This window comes from Dromiciops gliroides, chromosome 1, assembly GCF_019393635.1.
Source record: "Dromiciops gliroides isolate mDroGli1 chromosome 1, mDroGli1.pri, whole genome shotgun sequence".
NCBI lineage: Eukaryota > Metazoa > Chordata > Mammalia > Microbiotheria > Microbiotheriidae > Dromiciops > Dromiciops gliroides.
The window spans coordinates 743,751,825-743,767,663 of record NC_057861.1 but is presented as its reverse complement, the minus strand read 5'-3'; the positions used below and the strand labels follow the sequence as shown (position 1 = coordinate 743,767,663).

At 40.0% G+C, this 15,839-nt stretch overlaps 1 protein-coding gene across 3 annotated transcripts in view; it reads left to right on the top strand.

The window, feature by feature from the left end:
* The window catches only part of NPSR1 (neuropeptide S receptor 1), a 167,670-nt gene that overhangs the window by 129,743 nt on the left and 22,088 nt on the right, over positions 1–15,839 (top strand). For all 3 annotated transcript variants that reach the window (XM_043977755.1, XM_043977753.1, XM_043977754.1), the window contains one exon: positions 3,824–4,025. In XM_043977755.1, the coding sequence (XP_043833690.1) occupies positions 3,824–4,025 (202 nt within the window). The remainder of the gene's footprint in view (positions 1–3,823; positions 4,026–15,839) is intronic.

Below are 15,839 nucleotides of genomic sequence, written 5' to 3'. Positions count from 1 at the left end.
TAGTAGGATCTCAGAAAGCAACACTAAGGGGGAAATGGTTTCCTAAGGTTTTCAGAGCAATATACCAAATAGGCAAGTTGGTATGATCCCAAGGGCTGTTGAGATTTTTTAAAGGCTCAATGGAGGCAGGTGAGATTAATCTCAGAGGGCTTATTAGAAGAGGTTTCTTTAAGGCTTTTAAAGTATCAAAGTACAGGAATTAGCTATTGCTGTTTATCCTTCATTCTCGAAGAGGAGTATGACATCAGGTGATGTCATGACTTGCACTGAATTGGATTTAAGTGAGGGAGGCCTGTGCAAGGTTACCAACCTCACGCTCTCCTCCAGAGCCATCTGGGTTCGGTGGGAAGATATGTGTCAGGAACACTGGATATGACCTTGGTTGTTTAAAGCAATTGGGGTTAAGTGACCTGCCCAGGGTCACACAGCTAGTAAGTATCTGAGGTGAGATTGGAACTCATGTCCTCCTGACTATGCCATCTAGTTGCCCCACACATGAATTAGCAAAGAAGAAATGAAGAACTTTTAGGCACATAGAATGTGATCTATTAAGGCAACAGTGTGGTCTAAGGGGAAAAGGCATTATTTTCCCAAATTTTACAGCAGGATCTGGCCTCTATTACCTTTAAAGGCCCCACACTAGTACAATATGTAGATGACTTACTTTTGGCCTCTCCTAATGCTGAAATTTGTCAGGAAGATAGCCGTCACTTACTGCTGGAGCTGCACAAGAGAGGACACATGTCAGTCTTATAATCAGTATGCTTTTAAGGCCAAAGCTTATGGAGGGCGTCCCCTAGCATATACACCTTTTGAGCACTTACAAATTGATTATATTACTATGCCAAAAGCAGGACATTATAAATTTTGCCTTGTTATAGTTGATCAGCTCACTCGGTGGGTGGAGGCCTTTCCCAGCCCCCAGCCACAGCTGCCTTTGTTGCCAAAATTCTTCTTAAAGAGATAGTACCTCGTTTTGGCCCACCAGCCCGCACCGATTCTGACAAAGGCACACATTTCACCGATTCGATTTTATCCCAAATCTACTCTTTCTTGGGAGTGACTCCAAAATTCCACACGCCCTACCATCCACAAAGTTCAGGCCAAGTTGAACGTATGAATAAAGAGCTTAAGAGCATGATTGGCAAATTATGTACTGAAACCCATTTGAAATGGCCTGATGTTCTACCATTGGCATTATTCTATCTACGAAGTAGACCAAGGGGAGAACTTCATATATCTCCTTATGAAATGCTTTTTGGTCACCCTCCTATCCAAGCTAAAACTTTTTCCCCAGTTTATACATCACTGGTGGGAGGTGATACTTCTGTTGCCTCCTATATACAGGAATTACAGACCAGGCTACGTGAACTCCATGAGGCAGGAGCTGTGGTCCAGGCAGGCCCATTAGACTTTTCATTGCATAACTTCAACCCAGGAGATAAAATATATGTAAAGAATTTTCAGAGAACCAGTGGAACCCAACCTGCCTGGGAAGGACCTTTTCAGGTATTATTGACAACTCCTACTGCCATTAAAATTGGTGAAAAAGACTCATGGATTCATTGCTCTCATGTAAAGCCTGCACCATTCATAGGTGAAGAGATTTCAGATAGACCTGAGGTAGATGCTAAAAAGCTAAAAACCCTAACGATAGCAACTGTTAAAGAGCAAAGAGAGTTCAGAGGAAATAGGCAGTTCCCATTTGATAATCCCACTGATCAGTTAAATGCTTTGGGACTCAGTCTTCGTAAAGTATCAGGAGACGGAGTTCTAATGAGTTTTGTTTTATTTATTTATTTTTTCTCCTTTATCTTTTATGTTGTTCTGTTTAACTAAAAAAGACCAGAAAGGGTTATTGAACCCTATTGCTTGATACCTCACTGAAAACATTGAATATTGAAATCTTATTTCTTTTTGAAAAATTAATCACCACTTTAAGTATCTGCTACTGTTATACTAGAGAATTCATGTATAAGATGATGTGGTTTACTTGCTAAAAGAAGATTATGTGATAATGTCTAATGTAATCAGCTATTTACATTCGTTTATTATTTATATGTCATTATACTCTGGGTATGGTTTGGAATTATTGTATATATCACTAATATATTCTCAATTATGCAGCATAGCACGCATTTTTACCATCATACTGTCTTTGGTGAAATTAATGAGATTTTGGAAGTATGGAAACTTATCATTTCAGAGACTAATTTGCTGTGAACTCTGATGCAGGCCCTGGAGAGAATATATGTGCAACAAAAGGAGAGACAGGTATACGTAAGTCCATGGTTTGCTTATGATGGTGACTATGTAGAGCACAATTACTAGGCACAGTCCAGTATTCATCCTCTCTCCCTCCTAATTTAACCTAATTTAACTGAACTTAATTATCTTTTTATCTCACTCAGTTGAACTCACCTGTGGCCTAGCACAATCACTGGCTGTCTCGGAACCATGAGATATGGTATGATAACCTTTCCATAACATTTTCAGGTGTCATGAACACATACTAAATTTGGCTTTGATCCAGACACATGGTGGTAAAAAGTGTTACACATTGCATAACTACCTCAACCCTCTATTACAAGTCTAACCATATAAAGGAAGGAATGTAATGGAATTTATTAATTTGATCATTGACAATGCTATGCTAAGGTTTAGTAAAAATACAGCAATTCAAACAGTTAAAGAAGAGAATCCAGCTTTCCAGACCAGAGTCCAGAATCCAGTTTCCTCCTGATGACATCTTACCACTTCAAGAAGACAAGAGAACTCAGAGACTTTATATGAACTGTTTTGCTTTGTTAGTTTTTACTATCTCCTTTCTGTTATAATATACATCATCTGTAACATGTACCCTCTGCAGAGGCCCTCCCTTTGCAAGACTAATGTCAAAGCGTCGGTTCATGAGGACAAAAAAAAAAAAAATCGCCCCTCTGGACAAAACTTTCCTCTCTTCCTTTTCTATATTATTGTTCACATATTATTAGTTAGCAATAGTTATTATATTCTTTTTAGTGTTCCGTCAAGGAAACATTTTGTTTCTTGAGGAACAACAGGGGGGACTGTAATGATTGGAATGATGCCACCTACTGGAGACTTGCTGTGGAGAGCTCCACCATGAGGAAAATGCCTCAGAGGCATTGTGGCTTTTCCTTGGCGTCAGGAAATGACGTTTGCTCATGGGTGCTGTCTATCAAGTCTACCAGCCAATCAACTGGAGGAGCCTCCTATGGTCTGGGAGGAGACAGGAAGGAGGAAAGGGAGCCTGCGCAGAGAGCACTGGCCTTTTGGCTTCCGGACTTGATGGTGGTGGCGGCAGAGGACTTCACAGGAGATTTGAGGAAAGATAGGAATGCCAGGCTGTTAGAATTCTGTTCTCAATCTTTTTCTTTCTATTTTCCAATAAACCCTTAAAAACCTAAACTCATTTTATCAGTGATTTTTAGTCAGTTTCCCCCAAACTGGGGGAACACATTAGAATCCACATTTAGAATCTTAAATTACACACTAGTAAGTGTTAAGTGTCTAAGGCCGGATTTGAACTCAGGTCCTCCTGAATCCAAGGCTGGTGCTTTATCCACTACACCACCTAGCTGCCCTTTTGTTGGCACTTTTTGATGAAACACTGGAGATATAAAGATGAAAAATATCAAAGACCCCCAAGAACCTTACATTCTACATATTGTTTCCTGTTTTATTTCAATTTACAAACTTTTTTTCAGAATATCTGGCTTTTTGGAGGGAAAGGGGGGGGAAAGGGGTGAAGCCAGTGACCCAGATATTACTCACTGACTAATCCTTTGGTTTCCTTAAACAGAAAAACAGGCAAAAGTCCTCATTGTCATTGCCTGGAGCCTCTCGTTCCTGTTTTCCATTCCCACACTGATTATCTTTGGAAAAAGAAAATTAGCCAATGGAGAAGTACAATGCTGGGCCCTGTGGCCGGATGATTCTTACTGGATCCCATACATGACCATCGTAGCCTTCCTGGTATACTTCATTCCCCTGATCATCATCAGGTAAGAGTTCTGTCCAAACCACCACCACCACCACCACAAGTGCCTGTGGGTACCTTCTCAGACACGGCTCATGTGGAAAAGGGTAACCAGTCAGCATCTTGTGGGGTGCTGTGGGAGGAACAGAAGAAATATGTCAGTGGTTATAACAGGAACAATTAACATTATTAAAGAAATTGAATGTTTACAGAAACAGGTTCCCTCTATTCAAAGAGTTTGCACTCTTGTACAAACAAGACTGAATCATATGAGATGATGAACACACATTAAAGACAGCAAGCACAGAAAGATGTGATAAACTTGGTGGTACAGACATTTCTTTGAAGTGGGCAGGAAAGGCTTAATGGAGCAGGATGGACTTACAGCTCCCATTAAATCCCATCTTCTTCAGGAGACCTTACCTATATTCCACCACTTCTGGTGAGAACCCTTCCCTCTGAGATTACCATCCATTAAATGAATGCACACATATAGACAGACATGCATGCACACATGTGTAAAGAGATACATACACATATACACATAGTATGTATACATATGTGTGCGTATCTTGATGTATGTGGTTATTTGCATGTTATCTCCTCCAACAGAAGGTGAGTTCCTTGAAGGCAGGGACCTTTTTTACCTTTATTTGCATCCTCAGTGCTTAGCACAGTGCCTGGAACATAGTCATTAATAAATATCTTCTTGCTGACTTTGAAGACTAAGTAAGATTTGAACTCAAAGTATAGGCATTAATGGTTTGATATTAATTTGAAAGAAGGTCTCTAGGGGAGTGTCCCAAGAATCTGTGCTTTACTAGGTCCTATTTACTATTCTCATTGATGACTTAGGTAAAGGCAGAGATGTCACTATTATTAAGTTTTCAAAGGACTCTAAGTTGGGAGAGAAAAACGAACACACCTTAGATTGGAGAATCAAAGAGAACTGGAAAAAGTAGAACATTGGACTGAATCTAAGGTGAAATTTAACTTGGGTTCAAAGGCATCAGTTTCCTAAGTACAAGGTAGAGAGGACATGTTAGGCTACGGTCTGTATGGACAAAAAAGGTAGGATTTTGGAGATCTGCTTGATCAATAGAATTCAGTGGTGTGATGTGGCAGTTCAGAACACCAATGAGTTCTTGAAATGCATGCTGAGAGACAGATCTTTTGGAAATGAGCAAGTAATCATCCCACCATCACTGGCCCTGGCCAGACCTCAGAAAGAACCTTAGGGAGGCCATTGATAACCTATAAAATAGCCAGAGGAAGGAAATTAGAATGGTGAAAAGTCTCTAGGCCATTTCACATGAGAATACGTTTGAGTATTTCTTCCAGAGAAAAGAAGACCCAAGATAAAGAGGATAACTACTCCAAGAATTTGAATGGCTCTACATATGAAAGTCAAATCAATCAATCACATTAGACATCTACAATGTGGCAAACACTGTGCTAGATATTGACAAAAATGCAACAAACTTTGCCCTCAAGGAGCATAAATTCTATTGGGAGAGAAAAATACACATGTATGTATGTGTGTGTACATACACATGTGTGCATATCTGTAAGTACAGAATAAATTTACAATAAATACATTGCTGAGAGGCTAACATTTTCTCAGATCAAGAAAGGCTTCAAGTAAGTGAAGCTTGAGTTAAGTCTTGAAGTAAGAATTCTACTGGATGGAGAACAGAATAAGCATTTTTATAATGCCTACTATGTGCCAAGCACTGTACTAGGTGCTCAAAAACCCTGGGAGAAGGGTACTATTATTAGCCCCATTTTTATAGTATTAGAAACTTGAGCAAATAAAAATTAAAGTAATTTGCATAGGGTCACACAGCTAGAATGTGACCAAGACCAGATTTGAACTTGGGACTTCCTAACTACTGGCTCAGTGCTCTATCTGCTACACCAACAACTTCTTGGAAAGCAGAACAAGGTATATTCTAGACACTGAGGACATCCAATGTAAAGGTACAGAGATGGAAGATGAATACTATATGTGAGGAACAGCAAGAGACAAGGAATGTCTAGTGGGTCTGGTCAAGTAGGTTGTAGCCAAGTAGTAAGGGGCTTTAAAAGCCAAACAGAGGACTTTCTATTGTATGAATGGTTTGTCCTAGAAGCAACAGGGAGCTCCTGGGGTTTTCTAAGCATAGTCAGATCTACACTTAATGCAAATCACTTTGGCATCTGTCCAGATGGACAGGAGTAGGGAGAGCCTTGAAAAAAGTAGACAATTAGGTAGGAAGCTATTGAAATAGTCGAGGCAAGCACTAGATGGTCTGAACTAAGGTGGTAGGGGTTGGAGAAGGAAGGAGGGGATGGTTGGGAAATATTGGGCTTGTTCTATCTGGTGCTAGAGGCCAGAACTGGAACAATGGGTGAAAGTCATAAAAGGGAAATTTTAGCTATAATATCAGGGGAGATGTCATAAGAATTAGAGCTGTACAAAAGATGAATGAGTTGCCTTGAAGGGTGACGAACTGCCCTTCATTTGGGGTCTTTAATCAGATTCTGGGTGACCACTTTTCCCGTGTGTTGTGGTGGAGACTTGGGGTGGGAATGGATTGGACTAGAAGACTACTGGAGTCCCTCGTAACTCTGAAAACCTGTCATTAAATATGGGTCAAAGAAGAGAGCACAGCTTACAAAATAATTTTTCTAAGTTATAAAAAATAGAAAAATAATATAAATGGAAATGTAAAAATTACATTTTTTTAAGTGAGACTGAAGAGTGCTTAGAATGTTAGTAAGGCAGTGAGGAAGCTCTCCCAGCTAACACAAAGGGTATGCATCAGGAATTAGTTCAGTCTGTTAATCCTCAAAGCCTAGCATAGCTCTTGGCACTAATGAAAGCTTAAGAACTCCTTTCTGCACATCACTGCTATACTTACTTTCCTAATCACCCGGTAACTGACTCCCTACTGAATCAATCTATATCTTCCAGTCCACATTTGCTGAGGCTGCTAGACCATCACTCACCTAGAAGGTCCTGCTCTGCTCAGGGCAAGCATATCTTTAATGTTTCTTTCATGCTGGATCCATTCATTAGCCATCCTTGGTTTTCATTTCTGACAGTCAACTCAGGCTCAGTACTCTGGACAGTGGCAGTTCCATCTACCCCACCACCACCACCACCACCACAACCACTGGACCCTCTGGGACTAGGATCCACCTTAATCCCAGACTTGGGCAGGCCAGAGCTAGCTGACAGGGACTCCCCCAGCCACAGCCCAAGCTTCTGGAATAGCTGTCAACCTTTTAGCTGCCTCACATCTTCCCAGCTGTGCTGAGTGTAATTTACTGTTAAGCAGCTGTCGTTCTTTGGTGCAGGAGAAGGTGTGGGGAGCTTTTGAAGAGGAGGAATTCTCTCTGTTTTCAATGCAGAAAAGCTTTCATAAGTGCTGTTCTTGGTGGCTTGAGAGCATCTCTGAAAGACAAGAGAATGCTTGGGACCTTGAAAGAAGCAGGAAGCAGGGACAGGGTTTGGTTTGTCTGATCGTTTTCCTCTTCATTCTCTTAAAAGCCCCAGAAATCTTGGTCTTTTCCCTCCACGGCTCCCTGTGTCCTAGTGTGAAGATTAGGGAGGCTGGATCCCAAACATACCAGTTCACATTGAAATGGCATTTTAGGACCACAAAGCAAATGTCTGCATTCTGTATACAGGCATAAACATATACATATATGCATGTGCGTATGTATATACATATATGCATACATGTGTGCTTGTGTGTATATATGTACATACATGTCTATACATCTATATATTTACATACATACAGATAGATAGATAGATGATGGATAGATGGATAGATATGAATATATAGAGAGATAGAAATTCTGATCTGTCTCCCCTCATTCTACCATCCCAAATAGACTAATATAGCACTGGATTTTTACCTGTCAAAGTTTCAGTCAAACATCAGCAAGCATTAATTAAACACTTATTTTCATTGGAAGGAAGGAAGGAAATGAAATAATAACTAGCATTTGGTTGAGGGCAACTAGAGTGGATAGACTGCTAGGCCTTGAATCGGGAGGACCCGAGTTCAAATGTGACCTCAGGCATTTACTGTGTAACCCTGGGCAAATCACTTAACTCTGTTTGCCTCAGTTTCCTCATATGTAAAATGAGCTGGAGAAGGAAATGGCAAATAATTCCATTATCTTTGCCAAGAAAACCCAAAGCCAGGCCACAAAGAATTAGATAGAATTGAACAAAAACCAACAAAAAACAATTATGCAGGATTTTGAGGTTTTCAAAATGCTTTACAAATATTATTGCATTTTATCCTCACAATAATCCTGGGAGGTAGGTGCTGTTATTATCACCATTTTACAGATAAGAAAATTCAGGTAGATAGAGGCGAAGTGACTTGCTGAAGGTCGCACAAGTAGGAAGTATCAAGGCGGAATTTGAACTCAGGTATTCCTGACCCCAGATCAAGAGCGTTATCCACTATGCCACCTAGCTATGAACACAATGTCTGGTAGATAGTAATTGCTTGACCAATCCTTTTTTCAGTCATCCCTATTATATTCCAGGCACAAAGACAAAAATGAAATAACAGTCCCTGACTTCAGTGAGTTTACACTCTATCGGAGCAGACAGATACCAACAGTTCCATATATGTCTGAACAGAAGCAATATGAGATCATTGTGAAGGGGAGGTCCTACTATTAGAAAGATCAGGAAACAGTTGGTGCCCAGTTGACTGATAGTAGGAGAGGAATTGTGTGTGTATGTGCACACACACACATGCCCACTCACACATGCACACATGTCTATGTTCACACACTGTTTAAATCCCTGGTCTGGTTTGGGTGAATCAGGTCTGTGCTGTCCTCTCTTAGTGGCCCCGGCTCTCCTCCTTCCCTCCCTTGTCTTTCTAGCCTTCATTTAATACTACTGGTTTGGTTTGGATTGAGTTTTTTTGACTGAAATCACAAATCGATGCTATTTGACAAGCTTGCTTTTCTTCCCCCTCTTATTAATTCTCAATTGTTGGCCAGAGGTACCTTGTGCCTCAGGTGCTGCCTCCATGGGATCCAAGCTGTGGGAGAATGAGAAATCAATTAGGTACCAAGAAGACAGCCAAGACTGAAGTCAAGCAAATACATCAGGTACTCACTCCAGGAGTAATTAAAGAACTCTGCCAAGGAGATTCAAGAGAGTTTGGAGTATGGAGGTGACCCATTACCATTATTGTACATAAATGGATGGAGGGCATGTGGTACCAGCTTCTTAGTTTGACCTGGAGAGCAAAGAAGTGATCAGTCAGAAAAGTTTGCTGAAAATAGTTCCATAGCCCTGGTTCCAATTCTGCAACTGATGGAGTAACTTTTTAGACAAAAATCATCCACAGGTATCTGGGATTACACAAGTCATCTTTATACACAAATGATTGCCAAATCCTGCCAGTTGGTCTCTATGTATTGAAGGATTCCAGGATCATAGATCATGAGCCAGAAAGGACCTTAGAGTCCAATTCACTCATTTCACAAATGAGGAAATTTGAGGTTAAGAGCAACAAAGTAACTTGCTCAAAGCTGCACATCAGGATTTGAACCCAGGACCTCCAATGCAGAATCCACAGTTCTTTCTACCCACATCTTCACCACATTCACTTTTTTTTTTTACCAGAACACCTAAAAAGTTTCTCTACCAAAGTTACCCTCTGATGCCCAACACCTTGCTGTCAAAGAGGGCACCCGGTGCTTTCAAAGAACAGTGGAATGGAGTGCTGTGGCATGTCCTACAATCAGAGAAGGCTTAAATTCAGGGCCCATCATGTGCCTCTTCTGAGGACCAGCCAGTCAAAGGGGTAGATATTTTTCTACCTTAAAGTTGGTCACTGGAGAAGTAAGCATCAACAGGCTGCAGTCTTCATCAGAGGAAGTACCCACATCTATGACATACAGATCTCTTTTTTTTGAGGCAATTGGGGTAAAGTGACTTGCCCAGGGTCACACAGCTAGTAAGTGTCAAGTGTATGAGGCTGGATTTGAACTCAGGTCCTCCTGAATCCAGGCTCAGTGCTTTATCCACTGCGGCACCTAGCTGCCCCAACATACAGATCTCTTGAGAGAGCCTGAGAAGAACCTCTGTTAAGGTGTGCTAAAGGGGGCCTGTGGTCTGTGGTTTAGGGAAGGATGGTGAACAATGAAATCATTGATTTTCTGAAGGCTCAAAAGCTAGAAGCATCAACTGACTTTACCACACCTCGACATAATTGTTAATGATAACAACAATATAGTACTTTGAGGTTTCCAAAGTACTTCATATGTATTATCTTATTTGTTTCTTACAATGGCCCTGGGGAACACAAGAGAAAACTAAGGTAGGCAGAGGTCAAGTGACTTGTCCAAGGTCACATAATTAATGTGTGTGAAGCAAGTTTCAAACTCAAGTCTGCCTGACTCCAAGTCTGGCATTGTGTCCCCTGAATCATATTTGAAGCTGCTTTCAAATCCTTTGTGAAGGTGCTAACAGGCAATAAAATCCTAGGAAGATGAAGGAAAAACAATGGCTCTGATGAGATGTGATTAATCACAAATCACCTTATAAAAACTTGTCAAACTTAGAGCACTATATAAATGTGAACTGTTAGGATGTTACAAAAGGGATGAAAGAAAGAAAAGGAAGGAAGGAGGGAAGGAAGGAAAGAGAGGAGGAAAGGGAGGAGAGAAGGAGGGAGGGAGGGAGAGAGAGAGAGAGAGAGAGAGAGAGAGAGAGAGAGAGAGAGAGAGAGAAAGAGAGAAAGAGAGAGAGAAAGAAAGAGAGAGAGAGAGAGAGAGAGAGAGAAAGAGAGAGAGAAAGAGAGAGAGAAAGAGAGAGAGAAAGAGAGAGAGAAAGAGAGAGAGAAAGAGAGAGAGAAAGAGAGAGAAAGAGAGAAAGAAAGAAAGAAAGAAAGAAAGAAAGAAAGAAAGAAAGAAAGAAAGAAAGAAAGAAAGAAAGAAAGAAAGAAAGAAAGAAAGAAAGAAAGAAGGAAAGAAGGAAAGAAGGAAAGAAGGAAAGAAGGAAAGAAGGAAGGAAAGAAGGAAGGAAAGAAGGAAGGAAAGAAGGAAGGAAAGAAGGAAGGAAAGAAGGAAGGAAAGAAGGAAGGAAAGAAGCACATAGTAAGTGCTTGCTATGGGCACAACAGTGTGCTGAACCCTAGGGATAGAAAAAGAAAAGACAGGCAGAGCCAAAATGGCAGAGGGAAGGCAGTGATTTGCCTGAGCTCTCCCCAAGACCCCTCCAAATACCTTCAAATAATGCCATAAGACAATTCCTCAAGCAGCAGAACCACAAAATGACAGGGTGAAATGATTTTACAGCCAAAGACTACTTAGAAGGTAGGCAATAAAAGTCTGTTGCACCAGGGTGATAGAGCACAGTAGAGCACAGTCCAGCACAGGCCTCACCAGTGCAGACCCAGCCCCAGCAAACTAGAAGCAGGCCCTGTAAGCCAATGAATCAGCAGTAGCAGCAACTGCTTCTGGAATTCTTAACCCACAGATGACAAGAGGGTCAAACAATTGGCCAGAAGGAGATTACAGAGGTCTTTTTGCTAGCACTGAGGCAAGACTCTGTTGTTTTGCCCATATTCGGATCCAGGTCACAGTCTTGGGTGGCAGTCCCAGGCCAGAGAGGAGCACAAGCACACCAAAGCTTGCAGCCACAGTAGAGCTGGACTCTGTTCATAGTTCCAGGGCAGAAAAGCAGGTTTGTGGTTGCTTGCAGACAAGAGCACAGGCCAGGAGACTAGTAAACATACCTTTAAATCATACCACCTTGAAAGAACTAAAAACTTACAAATCCCTAGAAGTATCTCTGAAACAGCTGGACAAACCCCCTGAAGCTTGGAACAATGCACCCTCCACCCTAAAAACAGTGCTCCACTTTAGCAAAGAGTTAAACGTCAATAAATAGGCTGTGGAAATGAGCAAGCAGAAAAAAATTCTGACAATAGAAAGTTTTTATGGTTACAAGGAAGATCAAAACACACCCTCAGAAAAGAACATAACACAGTCAAAGCTCCTGCATCCAAAGCTTCCAAGAAAAATATGAATTGTTCTCAGGCCATAGAAGTGTTCATAAAGGACTTTGAAAATAAACTAAGAGAGGTAGAGGAAAAAAAGGAAAGAGAAATAAGTGATGCAAGAAATCATGAAAAAAGTCAACAACTTGGTAAAGGAGACACAAAAGAAAAATACTGAAGAAAATAACACCTTAAAAAACAGACTAGGCTAAATGGTAAAAGAGGTACAAAAAAGCCAATGAGAAAAAAGAATGCCTTGAAAAGTCCCAATGGTCAAATGGAAAAGGAGGCATAAAAGCTCTCTGAAGAAAATAACTTCTTAAAAATTAAGAAAGGGGGGGGTGGAGTGAAGATAGCTGAGAGAAGCCAGTAAGCTGCCTGAGCTCTCCCAAATTTCCCTTAAAAACAACATTAAATCAAGACTCTAAACAGATTCTGAAACTACAGGACCTACAAAAAAAGGATCACAATCTTCCAAACAGAGATAATTTAAAAGATTTCAGGAAAGGTCAGTCTCACTCAGGCAGGGGAGGAGCACGGGGCTCCTCAGTGCAGTGGCAACATGGAGGGGGTTGGGGCAAGTCAGCGGGAAGCAACCGAGGGCCCTTTATCCTTGCTTAGCAGGCTAGTGGCACAGCGGGCCAGTGGTGAGATCCACCAGCATCAGCTTAGAGGACAGGCTGCCAGCTAAGGGGCCACCCACAGGATGGGTACAACCAGGCCTGTCTGTCAGAGAGCACGCACTGGAAACAAGCCAAGAGTGGTGAGAAATCCGCAAGCCATAGAGGCCTCAGAACAGAAAGCCAGTGATACAGCCCCTATCTCCCAGCACAAGAAGCTTGAAACACTGACCCTGGTGCCTGAGGAGGGGACCTGAACCTTAATAATAATAATAATAATAAGCTGTAATATGAGCAGGAAACAAAAAAGAGCTCTCACCATTGAGAACTTCTGTATTGACAGGGGAGAGACAAACACAAACTCAGATAAGAACAATACATGTGAAGCATCAAGAGGGAAGATGAAGGTCTCAAGAACAAAAAGCCTTCTTGGAAGAGCTCAGAAAGGATTTTAAAAATCAATTGAGAGAAGTAAAAGAAAAAATAAAAGCAACACAAGAAAATTATGAAAAAAGAATCAGCAGCTTGGAAAAGGAAGCACAAAGAATCAGAAGATTGGAAAAAGAAGCGCAAAGATTGACTGAAGAAAACAATTCCTTAAAAAATTCATTTGGCCAAACGGAAAAGAGGCATATAATCTGACTGAAGAAAACAATGTCTTAAAAGTTCAAATTAGACAGTTGGAAGCTAAGGACTCCATTAGACACCTGCAATCAGTTAAACAAAATCAAAAGAATGGAAAAAATAGAAGAAAATGGGAAATACCTCATTGGAAAAACAACTGACCTGGAAAACAGATCCAGGAGAGACAATTTGAGAATCATTGGACTGCCTGAAAGCCATGATCAGAAAGAGTCTAGACACCATATTAAAGGAAATTGAGAACTTCCCTGATGTTATAGAATCAGAGGATAAAATCATCATTGAAAGAATCCACAAATCACCTCCTGAAAGAGACCCCAAAAGGAAAATTCCAAGGAATATTGTAGCCAAATTCCAGAATTACCAGATGAAGGAGAAAATACTCCAAGCAGCCAGAAAAAAGCAATTTAAATATCATGGAGCCACAGTCAGGATTGCTCAGAACCTGGCAACTTCAACATTAAAGGATCACAAGGCATGAAATATGATATTCCAAAAGGCAAAGGACCTTGGATTGCAGCCAAGAATCTACTACCCAGCAAAACTGATCACTCTCTTCCAGGGGAAAATATGGAAATTCAATGAAATTGGGGACTTTCAAGGTTTCCTGATGACAAGACCAGAACTGAATAGAAAATTCGATCTTAACATACAAAACTCAAGAGAAGTTTTAAAAGGTAAATAAGAGGAAAATGTTGTTCAATAAGGTTAAACTGTTTATATTCCTACACGGGGAAATAATACCTACAACTCTTGAGAACTCTGTGTGTGTGTGTGTGTGTGTGTGTGTGTGTACACATATATAGGCAAACAGAAGGATTATACACAGAGGGTATAAATATAAATTTTCTTTGATGTGATAATATAAAGAAAATTAAGGGTTAAAAAGTAGTGTATGGGGAGAAGAGGAAAGGGGAGGTGGAATGGGGTTAATTGCATCATATGAAGAGGTGCAAAAAACCTATTACAATAGAGGGAAATAAGGGAGGGGGGAACATTGTTTCAACCTTACTCTCACTAGATTTGATTAAAAGAGGAAATAACATCTACATTCATTTGGATAAAGAAACTTAGCATATTCTTTAGGGAAGTAAAAGGGAAAGGGGAAGATGGGTGGCTAATAGAAGGGATGGCAGAAGCAGAGAAGAAAAGGGTAAAGAAAACCGGGAAGGGCTGATAAAAGGGAGGACATATTAGGGGAGGCAGGGGTAAGAAGGAAAACTTTGGTGAGGAGGAATAGGGTGGAAGAAGAGGGGGAAAGTACAAAGGGGGTAAATAGAATGGAAGGAAATAGCTAGTAATAATAACTGTGAATGTGAATGGGATGAACTCTGCCATAAAATGGAAGCAAATAGCAGAGTGCATTAAAAACCAGAATCTTACAATATGTTGTTTACAAGAAACACATTTGAAGCAGAGATATACACAGAGTAAAGGTAAAAGGTTAGAACAGAATATATAATGCCTTGGCAGAAGTAAAAAAAGCAGGGGTAGCAAACCTTATATCAGACAAAGCAAAGGCAAAAATAGATCTAATTAAAAGAAATAAGGAAGGAAACTACATCTTGCTAGAAGGTACTATATAAAATGAAGAAATATCAATACTAAATATGTATGCATCCACATCCTTAGAGGAGAAGTTAAATGAGTTACAAGAGGAAATAGACAGCAAAACTATACTAGTGGGGGATCTGAATCTTCCCCTCTCAGAATTACATAAATCTAGCAACAACAAAAAATAAGAAAGAAGTTAAAGAGGTGAATAGAATGTTAGAAAAGTTAGATATGATCGATGTCTGGAGAAAACTGAATTGGCATAGAAAGTAATATACTTTTTTCTCAGCAGTACATGGCACATATTCAAAAATTGACCATGTATTAGGGCACAAAAACCTCACAGTCAAATGTAGAAAGGCAGAAATAGTAAATGCATCCTTCTCAGATCATGATGCAATAAATCTTACATGTAATAAAGAGCCATGGAAAGGTAGACTGAAAATTAATTGGAAACTAAACAATCTCATCCTGAATAATGAGTGGGTCAAACAACAAATCATAGAAACAATCAATAACTTCATCCAAGAGAATGACAATAATGAGACAGCATACCAAAATCTATGGGATGCAGCCAAAGCAGTGCTTAGGGGAAATTTTATATCTCTAAATGCTTATATCAATAAAAAAGAGAAAGAGGGGATCAATGAATTGGGCATGCAACTTAAAAAGCTAGAAAAAGAACAAATTAAAAATCCCCAAGTAAATTAGAAATCCTGAAAAATAAAGAGAAATTAATAAAATTGAAAGCAAGAAAACTATAGAATTAATCAATGAAACTAAGAGCTGGTTTTATGAAAAAAACAATAAAATAGTTAAACCATTGGTTAATTCGATTTTTTAAAAAAAAGAAAGAAGAAAACCAAATTACCAGTATCAAAAATGAAAGGGGCGATTTCACCAACAATGAAGTGGAAATTAAAGCAATAATTAAGAATTATTTTGCCGAACTGTATGCCAATAAATTTGACAATCTAAATGAAATGGATA